Source organism: Dromiciops gliroides, chromosome 4 (genome assembly GCF_019393635.1).
Source record: "Dromiciops gliroides isolate mDroGli1 chromosome 4, mDroGli1.pri, whole genome shotgun sequence".
Lineage (NCBI taxonomy): Eukaryota > Metazoa > Chordata > Mammalia > Microbiotheria > Microbiotheriidae > Dromiciops > Dromiciops gliroides.
The window spans coordinates 349636066-349655628 of record NC_057864.1 but is presented as its reverse complement, the minus strand read 5'-3'; the positions used below and the strand labels follow the sequence as shown (position 1 = coordinate 349655628).

At 37.5% G+C, this 19563-nt stretch overlaps 1 protein-coding gene across 1 annotated transcript in view; it reads left to right on the top strand.

Moving 5' to 3' along the window:
- The first annotated feature begins 7945 nt into the window (after window positions 1–7945).
- ROS1 (ROS proto-oncogene 1, receptor tyrosine kinase) overlaps window positions 7946–19563 on the top strand; it is a 140589-nt gene continuing 128971 nt past the window's right edge. Inside the window, 5 exon segments of the mRNA XM_044003473.1 lie at window positions 7946–7984; window positions 8627–8809; window positions 9463–9548; window positions 9724–9841; window positions 18400–18524. Of these exon segments, the coding sequence (XP_043859408.1) occupies window positions 7946–7984; window positions 8627–8809; window positions 9463–9548; window positions 9724–9841; window positions 18400–18524 (551 nt within the window).

Sequence of the window (19563 nt, the reverse complement as noted above, 5' to 3'; positions counted from 1 at the left end):
CACTTAGCTCATGGCAAGCTTCAACTCCCCAGCACTCCCTCCCACCCTTTCCCCAACAAACTGTATGACCATTCTCTTACTCCTGCTAGTGAGCTGCCTTATCAGGAGGTAAGTTTTTCAAGGTCTAAATAATGGAGCATAGAGCCTTTTTTTTTTCAGGGTTGAGGTTTTGAACTGAGGTTTTGAACTACATGGCGTAGGAGGCCATTATGATTATTATTTTTTGGTTCTATTTCATAAGCTAACAGAATAAAGTATCCTCAGATTACTTTTGCTGATTCCAGTGTTCTGAATGTATTTGTGTACATACATACACACACACACACATATATTGTTGTTGTTGTTGTTGTTGCTCTTCATAATACCTATATCACTATTTGTGAGGTAAGTTCAGAATCACTTATAAAATAACTATTTCTGGAGTTTAAATATCTGGGCTTTAAAATGTTAACAAAATAATCTTTTAAACAGTGTCTGGGCAAAAACTCCAGCTTCCATGTGGACCATTGTTATTCTTGCTATTTCTTCAATTTGGCATTCTATCTCCATGTATTCTTTTGCATAGGCTATAATTCCCCAAGCTTGAAATGCATTCCCTCTTCACCCTTCACCACCAGCTCTTAGAACCTTTGCCTTCTTTCAAGAAATCCTTAGCTTTCTTTACAGCTCAGTTTATATGTCACTTCCTGCAGGAAGTATTTCCTGATGTCCTTGAATTGTTGGGTATTATCTTCCTTCTCCAATTGTCATATATTTGCTTTTTTACTTAGATGTAGATCCTCTTCCTCTTAAAATATGACTTTTTGAGGGCAGGAACTTCTTTTGGTTTGTTTATGTATCTCCAGGGCCTAGGGCAGTGTTTTGCACATAGTTATTGTCTAAAAAAAAATGCTTGTTGAATTAGGTTGAATTTGGGCTACGGCCCTCATGCATATGAGAGAGAGAGAGAGAGAGAGAGAGAGAGAGAGAGAGAGAGAGAGCGCTATTTAAATCAGTCTTTGATGTGTATTCTTTTCTCAATAATTGGGAAATTGGGATATCCCAATTATTTGTTCATATCCTGTGATTGGGATATATTTGCCCAATAATTGGGACACATATCTTACTTGTCCGCTTTGGTCTGAACTCACTGCCCAGTGTAATCTCTATTGGACTTTGAAAATCCCTTATGTCTGGTGATTATATATTTCTTTCTGCATACCCAAACAATTCTAACAGTACTTTCCCAATTATACTATTTGTCTGCTGCACCGGATGTATCTTCTTTATCTAAAAACCTTACAGACACCTTGAATTCAAAATAATCCATTTCCAATTTAAAGGAAAATAATCCTACCTCTGTCATTTGCTACTTATGTAACTTTAGGCAAATCATGCAACCTCTTTGGGTCTTAATTTCTTTATCTCTAAAATGAAGGGGTCAGACTAGAAGCTTCCTTTAAAAACAAAAACAAACTTTTGATAACTTTTGTTGTTATATTACCTCTATATCCCTCTCCCGTACCTCAAAGAGCTGTCCCATATAACAAATATATTTTTAAAGAAAAAAGAAGTGGAAAAGGAAAAAAATAAACCCAGCAAAACCAACAAATAAATAAATAAATCTGACAAGATATGTGGATTTTCCTATCTGTGGATCCTGTCCTTTCCATTTTGGCAAAAGAGTAGAGATTGGGAGATATCTTCTCATATGTCTTCTTTGGGACCATACTTACCTTTGTAATTTTGTTGCATTCTATTTTCTTGTTTTGTGTTTGTTTTTTCATTTATATACATATATACATACATATTATGTATGAAATATAAATATATGTATATGTATATGTGTGTATGTGTATATATATACATATATATATATATATAATTTTTGGGCTCTGCTTAATTCATTTTTCTTCAGCTCATGTTTGTCTTTTCGTGCTTCTCTGTATTCATTATATTTGTTGATTCTTACAGCACACATTCAATTACATTCATGTGCCATAATTTGTTTAGCCATTCTCCAAATCAATGGGCAATGGCTTTGTTTCCAATTTTTGCTACACACACAAAAAATATGCTGCTATAAATATTTTAGTATACATGGGGACTCTCTTCTTTTCAATGACCTCTTTGGGGTATATATCTAGTGGTAGAATCTCTGGGTCAAAGTGTATGGGCATTTTAGTAGCTTTTTTTTTTTTGCATAATTACTAGATGACTACTAAAGTTTCTTTCACCTTCAGATCTATGATCTTAATTTAATTGTAGATTTCTACTTCAGTTAACAATCTTCCTGTGGCAATTTTGCAAATAAAGTCATATAAATTTTAAAAAATCTGCTGTAACCAACCTTGACCCAAAAGGGAAGAAATTTCAGTTACACACTTTAAGGGCCAGTCCTAAGTAAAATTATGGTCAACAACATTAGGTGCCTTCTCACATTTCCTTTTGACTCTCTTTAACCAATTTCATTTTTAGCACTTCACTTGTTCATTGTCTTTCTGCTCTCCCCTGACTGATAGAACTCTCCCACTATTATTCCCTCTCTTGGCATGATTTCTTACCTGATTTCATCTTTTCTTTATCTTTTTTTTTTCCCCATCTAAACTTATCATTCTCTCAGAGATCTAGCCTCTCTGTTTGTAATAGCTGGTAATTGTTTTTTGTTTTTGTTTTTGTGGGGAAATGAGGGTTAAGTGACTTGCCCAGGGTCCCACAGCTAGTAAGTGTCAAGTGTCTGAGGCTGAATTTGAACTCAGGTCCTCCTGAATCCAGGGCAGGTGCTTTATCCACTGTGCCACCTAGATGCCCCAGATGGTAATTGTTAAAAACAAAACAACAAAACACAATTCAACTTTAGTTTAAAACCACAGATTGTCTTTAAATGTGCATCATATCCCACTTCTCTCCAATATTAATTGTTTGCATTTAAACTTAAGGATTTCATTATAGAGCCAAAGAGGAGTGAGTGAGAAAAGGTCCTGGGGAAATCTAATTTATAGCTTTTATCCCCAGATGGATCAACACTGAAATCATCTGAGACAAATGGAAATTTACCTTATTCCTGAAAACTTCTAAGGTAAAGAGTCCATGGTTGGTACAGTGGAAAGAGTACTTGATTTAGAGTCAGAAAACTTAGGTTCAAATCTCATTTCCTTGACTGTAGTCAAGTCACTTAATTTCTATATATTTCAGCTTCCTCATATGTAAAATAAGGAGGTTGCACCAGATGAGAGATGTCAAACGTTCAGCCCACGACATTCCTGTGTGTGACCAGAATTCTATTAAAAAGTAATGCGGGGTGGGGGGGGGTGGAGGGCAGCTATGTGGTACACTGGATAAAGCACCAGCCCTGGATTCAGGAGGACCTGAGTTCAAACTGGCCTCAGACACTTGACACTTACTAGCTGTGTGACCCTGGGCAAGTCACTTAACCCTCATTGCCTTGCCAAAAAAAATGTAATTGGGAATTATTTAACAAAATTAACAATAATACAGTGTAACATAGATCATATTGGTATGTGGATTTCTAAATTGATATGCAGCCTGCAGAATCCTTATGAACAGTTTAGTGGCTCCTATTTCTATTTGAGTTTGACATTACTGGACAAGATGACCTCTAGCCTGTCTCTGCAGTTTGGATCCATCTGTACCTCCCTATCCTAGGGTTTAACAATGCTCCCAGTCTGGAATCTCCTCTCCATTTATCTTTCTTCCCTTTCCCTCATGCCGCCTCCTCCCCTCTTTTGAATTACAATCCATCTACTGCTGAATTAAAGATTTTCTGGCTTTTTGTGAACACATGCCCATTCCCTGCAGTTAATGAATGCAGAAAATGGGTTTTCCTGAAACCTGCCGAGGCTGTGTAAATTCCATCAAACCTATAAGTTAAATAGCTCTAGATGGCAGAGCTTGGATATTTAAATTAATCTGTAACTAAGTAAAAGACTGCTTATCAAAGATCTGCTTCCTGTTTTGTGCCAAGAACAAACATCAGTTAGTATTTGTCACCCATAGCCTCTCTGAAGCAGGATGCCTAGTGCACAAATGGTGTTATCATTGTTACCATAAAGACAAGTGCTCATTTTTCTAACTAGAGTAATTACCAAAGAGGACAGCTGAATAAGGACAGAAAGAATTGTTATTTTTTAGATTCAGGATGTGTCTTTTCTCCAAGGGGACCAGGTGGCCTATAATTATGGCTTTTGATTGGCTAATGCTAATAACACACCTGCTCTAGGAAGTGTGTGCTGTAGACCTATAGAGGATTACCAAGATAAATTTCCTCTTACAATAGTAAGTTGTTTGCTAGTGAAATTAAAATTAATCATTGTCAGGGTTGGATTGTTATCTACTGAAAGAGAAGTTAATCACTGAAAGTTAGTATTCATTGTTTCCTCTCTAATAATATCAACATCTATGAAAAAAAGAGATTAAACTTGTAAATACTTTTAGTGTCTCAATTTTCCAGAAGTTATATGGATAAATGAAATTCACAGATAACTTAACACAAAATTTTTGTCACGTTTTGGCTTCTCCCTTGCCAGACCTTTTGCAAAAATTGGCAAACAAGTAACTCTTGGAGACTCATGCTTATATCCATATGTAATATATGCAAAGCGCCTTGTAAATCTTGAAGCACTAAATGCATGACTGCTATTACTACTATTATTATTTTATTCTTCTTCCAGATCTGTGATTTCATTGGTATAGGGAAGGCCCTGTGAGGAAAGCTCCCTTCTCTTAGTGCATATCTGAAAGTGTTTCCATTTATATTCTTGAGAGACTTCCCTAGGGCATTGAAAAGTTAAGTGATTTGCTCAGTAGGTGTCAGAAACAGGATTTGGACCCAGGCCATTCTGGCTCCCAGGCCACCTTTCTCTCCATGATACACTCCCACTTATTATTATGATCATTAATATTACCTCCTCTCCATACCCTTGGAACTCTCTTGTGGTTGTGTTCATGATTGCTCTACACTGAACTTTAGATGATAAGAAAATATGATTAAAATATGCACGATTTAGGGATTGGTCTTTTCCCTCTGATTTCATGTCTTTAGAATGTTTGGCTCAGTTGGGAGATTATAATAAGAGCACACTATTTCAAGTGAATGACTTGCTATTCCAAGCATCATTTTCAGAGGGAGTCATGGAATTCCCTCTGACTGCAGAAGGAGCTGATGAAAAGAAAGTACAAGGTAAGAAAACATGCCATTAGATTAATGATCTATGCTGCCATTTTAAGACCTCATTGTGCCTATCTAAATATTAGAGTTTGGGGTTATATAATAACTTGGACTTCTCATTTTGAAACCAAACTTCTGCATATGAGGAGGTTTAATATATATGCTAAGAGAAAATCTTAAGGGCTTGTGATAAAATAATGAGACTTTGCAGACACCTAAGAGCCCCACCTGAAGATTGATTTGGAATTGATTGAATTAGGTGAAACTGAGAGACTGAGAACCTACTTCATGATGATTAAATCAGGACCACAGTTGGCCAACCCTGAGTAGAGTGTGTTCTTAGAAGCTGTGGACTTCAACATCAACAGGAGACCACTTTCAACCAATCAACTTGAAGAAACTCCCATTTCCAGGAGGAGGACAGGAAGTAGAAAGCTGAGGCTGGCAGACTGGAGCTTCCTCGTTTGGTTTGAGACTTCGGCTTGGTGGCAGAACTTCATGTAGGTTGCTAGGAAAGCTAGGATTTCCATGCTATAAGGAATCTGTTCTCAATCTTTCTCTCTCTTCACTATCTTATAATATATCTTTTAATAAGTCCTTAAAAGCCTAAACTCTTGCTGAATTTATCAGTGATTTTAACCAGTTTCCACCCCCCCCCAAACTGGGGGGGAGTGGCAGATTAGAACCCACATTTAGATTTTTAAACAACACAGGCTATATAGTTTACATGTGCTATAAGCATATCTGTAAGTGAGAGGGGACCAAAAAGTTCCCAGGGGTTACAGCCAAGGGCTGGGTAAGAGGTATAACAGTTGCTATGGAGAGTCAGTCTTGCTACTACATATAGTTGAAAGTATAAGAATGTACTTGTTTTCAAAATACCTGAGATGACACTCATCATCAGAGGCACAACAGCAGGGCTTGCCTTTGAAATACTTATACAACTAGATTTAACTGAGAAGACAACAAAAACAGGATAATTTCCTGGGGAGAATCATGGTTGGTGAGTTGTTGTCCTTTGTTCTGGAAGAGGACCAAAATGACATCCTTATGTTAGAGTCAAGTTACAGTGTGTCCAACTGTGGCAAATCAGAGCAATATGAGCTCAGAAGGCTCTACCACAGGTTGGGCACAAATCATCCATGTGAACATTTGGGTTGCATTTCCTAAATATGCACATCTTGAGAATCATAAAAGGGACCTCAATAACCCAGCCCATGGCTGAACAAGAATCCCCTCTCCCAAACACTGAGCAAGTGGCCATTCAGCATTTTCTTATGAGGCCCATTTGTCAGTGTTGGGACACAGATTTAAGGTGGGAGTAGATTTTGCCTATAAACTAAACCAGGCTTTCTGTAAGTAGATTTTTGTTTGTTTGTTTTTATTTCCTGAACCTGTGATTTTGTCATGTTGGGAGCTCCTAGGGGGAAAATTGTTTCCATTGATGCAGACTGGCACTTGGTCTGCAACTTAGTTTTAGCATTTAGAGGTTGGTTTGTTCAGGGTCACACACAGTCAGCATGTCTTCAAAGTGGAACTTGAATCCAGGTCTATCCAAAGTCTGAGGCCAGCTTGCTATCCATTACTCCATGCTGCCTTTCACCCAGATAAAGTTTTAAAATCATGTTCCCTGTGTGCCCCTGTCCATCTGAGGCTTTTTACTTTCACTGTATCTTAGAACTTGATCCATTGAATAAATAAATGCTACTGTGCCAAGGAAAGTAGCATTTTTCTGGCACTAGAATATGTGCATTTATAAAAAATGTTCTAATAATTGTCCCTCATAGCCCTCTTCCATTTGCATAGTAGATCCTATCTTGCCTAACTTTAGGGACAGAGTAACATTTTGTCAGCTTCTTTCCTTTAAATGAACAATATGCAGTTAAAACTATACAAAGGATTTGGAGAAGATCATTGGCTCTGTTTTATGTATAGAAGTGATTTATTTTATGTATTTGGTGCTTATACATTAGGTGGAGGACTCACTATGTATACAATATTCAGTTTGTTCCAGGAAAAATCACAGAAAATATAGAAGATAAAAGAGAAATAGATTTTTCTTGAAATTTTACAATGACAAAAACAAAAACAACCCACCAGAACAACAGTAAGAATCTACAGGGAAGACAATTATATAGAACCTAGGCTAATCTCCCTTAGGCAACATGATATTTAAGAGGCAAGAACCCGGAGTAATTAGGCCAGTTCAGGAATCTCCAGTGGTCTGGAGTCTCCTTTGGGTGCTTGTTCTTAACATTTTCACTTCTACCTATATTTCTGAGCACTATATTTAAAGTGGAACCATTTTTTCAGTTAGAACATTGTTTTTTCCATCAGGAGAGATGAAGTGCTGGAGGAAATCAAGATTCTGGGAGAATGAAAATCAAGTGAAAAACAGTAACAACAGTTTGCTTTCATTCTATTGTTATATACTGCTGAGAAATACACAAGTAAACTCTGTCCCCTTTTTCAAATGGGTTGGCAGTTTCTCTCCCATCCAAGAATGTGCAATTTAGGCAGCTGTCCACAATCTAAAAATACTTCATTGACCAGATGAGCATGTCAGGAGAAAATATAGTGTGAACTTCTGAAATCATCTAAGTCATACTGCCAGGTGAATAATGATTCCTCTGTTACTACCATGCTCATCGTTTTTTATATCTATATATCTGTATCTACATCTATATCTATATACCTATACCTATATCATCTATATCTATGTATCATCTATCTATCTCTATATCTGTATATGTAGTAGTAGGCTTTCACCAGTTGCGGATGACCATGAATCAGAGCCTTGAAGAACCACAGGCCACAGTGTGGCTGTGCAGTCCGATACGTATACATGTATATATATATATATATGTGTGTGTGTACATAAATATATATACACACATATATATACATATATATGCATGGTTTCAATAATTCATTTTAAAAATGAATTTAGTTTTCTTGATACTTTTAAAATATCATATAATTTCCAGATTTACCAGCCTCCCTATTCACTCTTTTCCTCCTCACCCCACTGCCCCATAATCAACAATAGCACAACTCATTGTTTAAAAAGTGATTGCCACTTATGGGCAGCTCACCTTTAAGTTAATGACATAATGATAGAACCATGATCCTTTGTAATGTCTAGTCTTTTTAAACTAAAAGCTAAGTTATAATGAGAGGTTAGCTTAGTTGTTTATGGAATGGTGCTGATAATACTAAAATTGTATGGAACACAAGAGGTAAATTCTAAGCTATTAAAAAAATTTTTACCACTTAATCAAAGCCCTTTGAACTGGTTGCTTGGTATTGTAAAGATAAATGAGCTAGTTAAATCACTAAAATGACTAATTTTTCAAGCCTGTTGCTATGGTAATATAGCCAGACTGTGTTGAGAGGACTAAATATTAAAATAAAGAAATAAACTATCAGATTTTTTTCCTTTCTGTCTTTTGGGTCAAGGTTTACATGCACACTGTTAGTTGTTTTCCCCTAGCCCTTATAAATCCACCAAGAGCACCCTTTGCATCCTTCACTGGAACTCATACTGTGACACTTGGTTGGAAATTAGCCAACATCTCTGCAGTGAAATATATTATCCAATGGAGAAGTTTCACTTCCCTGGAAGCTGGAGTTTATACTGAGGTATGAGAAGTTATCTCCATCTATGGCAACATGACAACCTGGACTATCAGCAATGCCTAATTACTGCATCTAATTAGAAGTTCTGGGCAACACTACTCTGGTGGCATAGCTAAATCCTTTGTTCTAAGAAACAAATATAAAACATAACACATTTCACATTCCTTCACAGCATCTTCATTTCAATCCCAGTTTAAAAACCTAGGATTCCATTACCCACGATCTTGCCATTTAAATAGGTATGATTCTAAAGAAAAATAAAAGGAAAGGAGAAATTTCTTCCAGACATGTTTGGCCTCCTCTAGACTTTTCCATGGCAATCATCTCTCCTGTTTTACCTGTGGCTGTTCTGTTTTCATGATATTATGTCAAAGTTCAGGGGAATGTTTTCCTAAGACCAAATGGTGTTTACACAGAAAAAGTATAGTGTAGGTAGTTATTTGAATAATTCAAATCCCCACATTCTGCTATTGAGAAAAAAAAAAGATGAGATTTAGGTAGGAACAGTCTATTTCAACTCAGTTCAATCCATCTACTAGATTCAATCCATCTAGATTATTGAGAATCTACTATGTACATAGCACTGTGCTAATTACTAAGGCCTCAAAGATGAAAACAAAATCGTCTTTAACCCACAAGGGGTTTATATTCTGCAGGAACAATACCAATTAATTTCAACTGGAGTTGATTCCATTACTCCACTTCACTTAGCTTGGTCATTCATTTCTTCAACATTTATCAGGTACAAGGTGCTAGAAAGAAAAAATAAGATAATGCCTATAGCTTTGGCCTGATGTCCATGTTGACATGTTGACATGACATTCGCTATTTATAAACACATCTGCTTTCTGTAGACATGGAAAGAATTAAGGGATGCTTTCTGATACACTAATTGTTATTCTTTTGATTCTTGGCAGTGTCCATGCCCCTGTAAATGATCCAGTCCTGTACCCTCATACTGAGTATGTCTTTCCAGTAGTTTGGATCAACACGGCTCAGTTGCAGCTGTATTCTCCTCCCAGATACAGCTACAGAGTTTATCCTTACAGAGGAAATAAAGCATATAATTCTTTAGCTGTGATTTAAAGGAGATCATTCAATATCTCAGATTTAATTCATTTCAATTAAAAAATCTAAAAGGAAATCGTCCATTTGGGGTCAAACTGTTGACAAATTTGTATGGAGACCACATTGAAGCCTGTAAAAATCTTATGACTGTTTTGTGTTTTTGCTCACAAGGGAGCAGGGAGGTGACATGGTGTGGTGGAAAGGGCACCGGATGGGGAGTTGGAAAACTTGGAGTTTTGTCTGGGCTCTGTGACTAATTCTTGTGTGACCCTAGCCAGAACACATTTCATTTCTCTGAGTCTTGGCTTGCTTAGCTATAAAATGAAGAGGACTGGACACTCTCTAATGACCTTTCCAACCCTGAAACCCTATGATTTCCCCCATTATTAATCTTCTTTGGTTACTGCCACTTTGAATTAGGATAGGTAAGAATTCATATCTTTTCTGGGAGGCAAAAAGTGCTTCCTTCTGCTCCCTGGTTTCTTAAACCATCCTCAAGCTGGCTGCTTCTTTTGAAGACGTTTGAAAGAAGGTCAGGAGCTTTCTAATGAGAAAGTGTATCCTTAATCCTGCTAATGTAGAAGAACATGGTACAGTGGAAAGATTCATGCATTTGACATCAGAATTCAAGTCACTAGGATGGCCATTTATTATCCTTGTAACCTTGGACAAGACACAACCTCTAGAGGACTCAGTTTCCTATCTGTAAAATGAAGGGGTTGGATTAAGATGACCTTTAATATCCCTTGTGGCTCCAAATCTATGATTCCATTTCCATTTGAGGTGTGCGTGTATGTGTGTATGTGTATGTGTGTGTGTTTATATCCCTCACCTTTTTTTGGTGGGGCAATGAGGGTTAAGTGACTTTTCCAGGGTCACACAGCTAGTGTCAAGTGTCTGAAACTGGATTTGAACTCAGGTTCTCTTGAATCCAGGGCCGGTGCTTTATCCACTGCACCATCTAGCTGTCCCCTATATTCCTTTTTTTTTTAATTTATTTTTTTAAATTACATATAAGGTATTTTTTTCCATTACATGTAAAGATAGTTCTCAACTTTTGTTTATATCCTCTATTCCTTTTAATATTCCCATAGAGTAATTGTTCTTAGTATAACTGAAGCAGTTAAGGTGGCACATTGGTTAAGAGTTCTGCATTTGGAGTCAGCAAGACCTCAGTTCAAATCTGGCTTCAGACACTTGCTAGCTATGTAAGTAAGTTGCTTAACTTCTTTTGGCCTCAGTTTCCTCATATGTAAAAAAGAGATAATCATGGCACCTACCTTCCAGGGTTATTATAAGGATAACACGAGATAATATTTATAAAAAAACTTCACAAACCTTGAAGTGCTATATGAATTATAGCTATTATGATTAATGATAACAACTCTTCATGTTTTACCTATTTCCAGTGAAGAAGGCTTTCAAATGTGGAAATGACACAAACTGAATGTCATTGAGCAAACTTTTGGCAAACCCTGTCTCGTTTCTCAGAATCCAAAAGCAGAGTAACCTGAGGGCATCTTTTCAAGTTCATAGATACTAAGTTTGGATTTATAAGGGATCTTTGAGACCATCTATCTAGTTCATGTAATTCAAGCCTCTCATTTACAGATGGAGAAACTGATCCAGAGTGATTTGCTCAAGGACACACAGTTAGGAAACAGCAGTCAGAATGTGAACTTTGGTCCTTCACAGTGGCTATAGCATACATCATGTAATCTGACCTTTTCTGGGGGCAGTTCAGTTCTGAGGATGATGTTAGGTGAGACTCAGGATATTCTCAGACTAAATTGCTAAGAGTCTTGGGTAAAAAAAAAAGAAAGAAATAGGCTATGTAGTATGATTTAGTAGAAAGAATAAATAAATTCGAATCAGAGAACCTGGGTTTGAATACCAGCTCTTCTACTGATTGCCTGTGAAATCATAGTCAAGTTGCTTAAACTATAAATCCCAGGTTCTTCATCTGTAAAATGAAGAGTATGATTTCTAAGGTCCCTTCCAGCTGAAAGTTATATTAATCATGTTGTCTTTTGTACTCTTCCACACCCTACAAGCCCGAGGTAATGGAAACAGTACTGGCTTTGGATATGGAATGGAAAGAGGGAGGGAATAGGCATTTATATAGCATCTACTAGAGGCCAGGCATTGCTCTAAGTGCTTTTTAGAACTATCTCATCTAATCCTCACACAACCTAAAATGATGGTATTTTAGTTTCCAGCTTACCTATTGACATGTATGACCTTGAGTAAGATACTTTATTCCTTTAAGGTTCAGTTTTCTCTCCTTTAAAATGGGAATAATAATACATGTTCCCTTATAGGGTTGTTGAGTAGGCAGTGTTTTATAAGAAGTAAAGTACTATATCAATTCAATTCATTAACACATCTGTTAGTGCTCTACTAGGCCAGGTGCTTGGAAAAATACAGAATTTAGATGAGATATAGTCTCCACTTTCATGGAATTTACAATCCAGTAGAGGCAATGACCAAGCAATAGATAGCTATCATAGCATCTATTTCATCTACATCTACATCTACATCTACATCTACATCTACATCTACATGTACACATACATATAGATGTATATATGTATGTACATATATGTGTGTGTATACATATATATGAAATTTAACTATCCTAGTATTATATACATAGATAGACAAAGGTTCCTGAACACTAATTTCATTGATGTAGGGAGTTTCTGGAGAAGGAACCTTCTTTTATGAGAGCAGATTAACACCTTGCCCACACACAATTTAGAGTTTTAGAGGTGCCTTGAGCAATCAGAGATTAAACTAGGGCCACAGGGGGGCAGCTAGGTGGCGCAGTGGATAGAGCACCGGCCCTGGAGTCAGGAGTACCTGAGTTCAAATCCGGCCTCAGACACTTAACACACACTTACCAGCTGTGTGACCCTGAGCAAGTCACTTAACCCCAATTGCCTCACTAAAAAAAATTAAAAAAAAAAAACTAGGGCCACAGAACTATTTTTTTTTTGTTAGAGACTGACCTCAAATTCTAGTCTTCTTGGTTCTGAGGTGGGTTCTCTATTATACTACACTAACTGTTACAAACAGAGTGTTTCATTATTGTGGGCATCTAGGTGGTGCAATGATAGAATGTCTGTCCCAGAGTCAGGAAAACTATTCTTCTTGAGTTCAATTCCAGTCTCAGCCACTTCCTAGCTCTGATCTTGAACAAGTCACTTAACTGTTTACCTCAGTTTCTTATCTGTCAAATGAGCTGGAGAAGGAAATGGCAAACTACTTCAGGATCTTTTCCATGAAAACCCCAAAAGGGATCACAAAGAGTCAGACTTGAGTGAACAATTTTCTTTTTTGGTATTATTAGCATCCCTCCAACTATACCTCTTTCTGTTATGAGGAATAACATGAACAAATGCAGGGATCAGGGAGAATGAAGGGCATGTTGGGGGAAAGTACAGAATACAAGAGGAAAAATAATATTATGAGATCAAACTAGAAATGTAGCTGTACTAGATGACAAAGGATCTTGAATGTTAGGCAAAAGAACCTGAACTTTACTTATGAAACACTAGGGAGTCATTTGAATATTTTTGAGTAGAAGAATAGCACAACCAGATCTATGTATAAGCAAGATTAGCCTGGCAACCACATGAAAGATAGATGAGAGGAAGACAGAGAATGGAAAATAAAGGCAGAAAGCTTGGAGAAAGATTGCAATAAGATAGTGGCTGCAATCATTGTAAGTATGATGGTGGCACAAAAGATGATGTGGGAGGCAGCTAGGTGGTGCAGTGGATAAGGCACTGGCCCTGGATTCAGGAAGACCTAAGTTCAAATCCTGCTGCAGACACTTGACACACTTACTAGCCGTGTGACCCTGGGCAAGTCACTTAACCCTCATTGCCCCCCAACAACAACAAAAAAAAAAAGATGTGGAAGCAGAATTGACAAGGGGCTTGGAAGAGGGGTAAAGGAGAAGGAAGAAGAAAGAGTAAAAAATAACACAAAGGGTTTAGACATGGGATACTGGTGATGGTAGTATCACTAACAGAAATGGTCAAGTCAGAAAAAGGATTATTTTGGGGGAAAGATAAGAAGTTTGGCAATGGACTGGTAAATTTGGCATCTTCAACTTGATACTCTATTGTTATCTAAACCATAACAACTAAAACAGAGCTTATTATTATCTTTCTTTCCTAAACCCACTCCTCTTTCTAATTTTCCTATTCCTGACAAGGACACCACCATCCTTCCTGTCACTGACTCATCCTCCAGTCTTCATTCTCCCTCATCTCTTCTATCCAATTAGTTGCCAAGTTGTGTTTATTCTACCTCTGAAGCTTCTATCACATCCTTCCCCTTATCTTTACTCACACAGCCACAAGACAAAATGCTGAAGCAGATAAAATGTTATCTTCTCTAATCAAACTTCCTCCTCAGCAGTCTAGAGTGCTTCCTCCTTACTGCCTGGGACCTTCCACTGTGGTTCTCCACAGCTGTCTTCCTTCCCTGGACAGGCTTTCCCCCTTTTCCTCCCCCATGATAACAATAGTGATTTGTATACTTCTGTACAGTGACAAAATGCTTTGATCTTCATTCTCTCATTCGGTAATAACAATGACTGACATTTATTTAGACCTTTAAAATTTTCAAAGTGTTTTACATTCATACCCTCATGTGTGCTTCACAACAATCCTGTGAGATAGGTACTATAGATATTGTGATCATCATTCTATAGAAGAGGAGACTGAGGCTCAGAAAGGTTAAGTGATTTACTGATGGTCACAAAACTGGTAAATATCAAAGGCAGGTCTTCTGCTGCTCTGTTATTTTTCCATTTCTCCAATTGGACTGTCTCCTCCCTGGAGCATTTTCCTGACATACTGCTAGGCTGGTAACCCACCCTGCCTCCCACCTTTTGCTTTGGGAATAGTAATTAAATTAGCACTACCAATCCTGAAAAGAAAAAGTCAGACTATTGACACTGGACTCCACTCACCATCCCTGAGACTTCCAGAACAAAACACCCCTCTCTAGCCACCATCCTACTATATGTATTGTCTTCCCTTATTAGAATATAAACTCCTTGAGGGCAGGGACTATTTTATTTGTACCCTTAGGTAACAGAGTGAGTGCCTGGCAAAGAGAAATAATTTAATAAATTCTTTCTCTTTCTTCTTCCTTCCTTTCTTCTTCCTCTTCTTCCTTCCTTCCTTCCTTCCTTCCTTCCTTCCTTCCTTCCTTCCTTCCTTCCTTCCTTCCTTCCTTCCTTCCTTCCTTCCTTCCTTCCTTCCTTCCTTTCTTCTTCTTCTTCTTCTTCTTCTTCTTCTTCTTCTTCTTCTTCTTCTTCTTCTTCTTCTTCTTCTTCTTCTTCTTCTTCTTTTCTCTGTCTCTCTCTCTGTGTCTCTCTCTCTCTCTCCCTCCCTCCCTCCTTTTTCCCTCTCTGCCTCTCTTTCTGTCTCTCAGTATCTATCTGTCTCTGTCTCTCTGTCTTTCTCCCTCCCTTCCTACACAACATAATTTGCCTCCCACCATTGGGCCCTCTGACAATTCTTCTGAATGAATCATCAGAATACAGGCTTACTTCTTTATTTGCCAAGGCAGCCATTGATTGTGTGGCAGAGCGTATGTTAAAATGTTATTGTCTTGTTTAATAAATTGGTATTTAATTTTCTAAACACTCACTGCTTTGCCAGATTTGTCAGTATTTCCTCCTGTTGGCAGATTTTTTTCAGTATCTACTCCCTAGAAAGAAAATCATTCTCAAGTTGTTTACTTTGCCATTGTTTTGCCCCTTCACACACCAGTCACTAGCTTCATGCCCTTGTATCTCTTATTTCTTCTTGATTATAGCCTTTCAGTCAGATAACAGTTGATATAATAGAAGCCATTAATGCATTTGAATTAAAATTTTCTGATTAAGTTGCCTGTTATTGCAATCATAGCAAACTTTTAAATAATGCTTACTACGTACCATGGTAAAAATATTGTCTCATTTAATTCTCACAACAACCCTGTGAAGTAGATATTATTTTTCCCATTTTACAAATGAGAAAACTGAGGCAGAGTTTAAATGATTTGTTCAAGGTCACACAGTTAAGTGTCTGAAGCTGGATTTGAACTCAGTTCTTCCTGACTTGAGGCCCAGCTCTATTCACTTCACCATCTAGCTCCCTCAAGTTATATGCATTAGTGTCTGTGTCTAAACATTGTTCACAACCAGAACCATAATTAGCTTTGGGTTACTGTGACTTTGTTCCAGTTTTGTAAGCTTAGAGGCACTATTCTGAGGGTGCAGTGGCTGCAGCCTCATCCTCAGGGTACATACTTCCCTTTTAGCAGCATAGATATTTTGGGATGTTTTTGGGCTGCATCCCTGGTGAGCCCACTACTTCTCCCCATTTCCACCCTTTCCTCCCTGCTGCCACTCCTGTAGAAATTGTTAGCTATGATTCTGGTTACAACTACTGTCTAATCAGTCTCTTAGAAGATTTTTGTTAAACTTTCTAAACCTATAGAACACATCTATTTGATTTTCTATGACTGGAATCTTGGTCTGTTGTCTTGGTATAATTATGAGGTCAGGACTATCCATGATTGAGCAAACAAAGTAAATTAATTCCTCATGTGGTATATTAGAAATATTACTGAATAGGAAGACAATGGACCTGTGTACTAGTCCCACAGGGGATCATGGTTCTAGAAACTGGCAAGGATTTCAGTGGCCACCTAGTCCAACCCTCTAATTTTACATCTGTCACTAACTGATGTTGAGCAAGTTGTTGGATCCCTCTGGGACTCAATTTTCTCAAGTGCAAATTCAAGGCAATGGATAGACTATTTTCTGTAGCTAAGGTACTTTTCAGGTCTGAAATTTTTATGACATCTTATTTTAAGGAATGAATCCCTTAAGATATTTCATGGTATCCTGAGATTTGGAAAACCTTGGTCTAAATGTTCTCAAGTAACTAATCTAAAAGTTCTCCAAATGTTATCTGAGGACCCTTGGGGATGTTCTTGACAGAAATATGGAAGTCTATAAGGGGGTTTGAGTTCTGTCTTGAACATGTTGAATTGACATGCCTATGGGACATCCAGTTTGGCATATCCAATAGACAAAGTCCCTGCCCTCAAGGGGCATCCTTATTTTATAAGGTACCTAAAATTGAGAAGAAAAGATACATATATGAAAATTTGTACAATAATATAGAGTCAATTATGATTAAATGGCTACCATTAAGGCACCTTTTCTGTAGAGCACTATAACTAATAGATAATAGTGTCTTAAAGCTGGGTTACTCAATACAAGGCTTATGAACTTATATAACATTTTAATAAATATCATGGAGGGCAGCTAGGTGGTTCAGTGGATAAAGCACCGGCCTTCGATTCAGGAGGACCTGAGTTCAAATCCGGTTTCAGACACTTGACACTTACTAGCTGTGTGACCCTGGGCAAGTCACTTAACCCTCATTGCCCCACCAAAAAAAAGTACTTAATAAATATCGTGATTTGTGATTTCATGTGTAGGGAACACAATTGTATAAATATTCCCTTCATTAACGTAGATCAGAAATTAACCTATAGTTTTAGATAGCATTTATAATCTTATAGCACCTGGCACTGATGTAGAACTTAAGGTCCTCAAATATTTTATACCTTCTGTCCCTTACCTCAGTACTTAGCTACATCAATTACCTAAATGGAATGGACTAAGATGTTGTTGGAAATGACTCAAGATGGCTATCATCAAGGGCACCTGAATGAAGGATACTACCTAACTTTGAAAATCTGGCATCAGGCAGCCTTGGTCTATTACTGCTTCCACTTTCCCATACACACTTCCTTACCATTCCCTTCCATTCCCTCCATTCAGTGAAGCACATCAGAATGGCTTTGGGGGAGATCTATAAAGGGATTGGAGGCAACTTTGAATGGATCTCCAAACTTTAAAAAGAGCAGACCCAGGGGCCATAACTGATGAAGTTGCTAAGAATTGTAGCTTGTTCATTCCTTCATTCATTTTTTTTTTTTTTTAGTGAGGCAATTGGGGTTAAGTGACTTGCCCAGAAGTCACACAGCTAGTAAGTGTTAAGTGTCTGAGGCCGGATTTGAACTCAGGTACTCCTGACTCCAGGGCCGGTGCTCTATCCACTGCGCCACCTAGCTGCCCCCATTCATTTTTGAGTATCTAATATATGTGTAACAACTTAGTAGCTTGATGATTGCTTGATTGCTGCCTATACGCATAACAATTCAATTCAGTTTAAACTGTATTAAGGCTAGGATAAGCATGAAATAGAGATGAATTAAGAAGATCTACGTTATTAAGACAATCCAGTCTTGCTGGAGTAAATTAGTGATGCTGGGACATAATGGAAGATAAAATTGGATGGAAACATATTACAGTTGGCTTTGAACAACAAACTAGGGAGTTTGGAATTTATATAGGTCATATGAAGCCATTGGAGGTTTTTGATCAGGGGAAGGTCGTATTATTTGTGTTTTCATAATATTAAATTGATGATGGTGTGTAGGGTGAATTAGAAGGGGAAAAGACTGGAGGCTGGGTACCAGTTAGGAGGGTTTTTGAAATAAACCAAGTGTACGATGGTGAGTGTTTTGATCCCACCAAAAATGCAGTCTTACTGCAAGTTTCTGGGTACTTGTGAAAAGAGTTTAGGGTAAAAGCAGGTGGGGAAGAGGGAAGCATTCATAGAATATCTGTACATCTTTCCTCTATTCAAATATTTTCTCTTAAAGCCATGGACTATCATTCATGGTATAACTCTTTCCAGGTCATGTTGTTCTGTGGATGATGTGGGCATTAAATACTTTAGAGACATAAGTGGAGAACTCTAGTACTTCAAAAATCCATGATTAAATGATTGATTGAATGAATGAACCATTTATTAAGTTCTTACTATGGGAAAAGAACTAAAGTAGAAGAGATGTGAACGGGGAGGAGATGATTTGAGGGATGACAAAGAAGTCAGGTACTTTTAAAAAAAGAAGTCCTTATGATGATGGTGGTGGTGGTGGTAGTACTTACTTTGCTGGGCTATTGTGAAGAAAATTCTTTGTCAGGTATAAAGTACAATATAAAATTTAGCTATTATTATTGTTGCAATAATCAACCTAATGAGTGCTTTGTAAGGAAATCTCCCTTTAAAGTACTATATAAATGTAGTTTACTATAAAAAAATGAGCAGGATGCTATCAGAAAAATCTGAAAAGATTTACATAAACTGATGCAAAGTGAAATGTATTATATACAAAATAACATCAATATTGTAAGATGATCTGCTGTGAATGATTTAGTTCTTTTCAGGAATGCAATGATCCAAGACAACTCTGAATGACTTATGAAAAATGCAATCCATCTACAGGGAAAGAACTGATGGTACCTGAATACAGATGGAAGTACTTTATTTTGTTGTTATTAGTTCTTTTTTCTAAAGTTGTTTTTTTGTCTGCTATGTTTTGCATGACTGCACTTATATAACATATTGGATTGCTTGAGTTCTTAAGGAGGGAATAGGGAGGAAGGATGAGAATTTGGAACACAAAGTTTTGTGAGTGTTTTTGTTTGGGCAATGAGGGTTAAGTGACTTGCCCAAGGTCACACAGCTAGTAAGTGTCAAGTGTCTGAGGCTGGATTTGAACTCAAGTACTCCTGAATCTAGGGCTAGTAGTGCTCT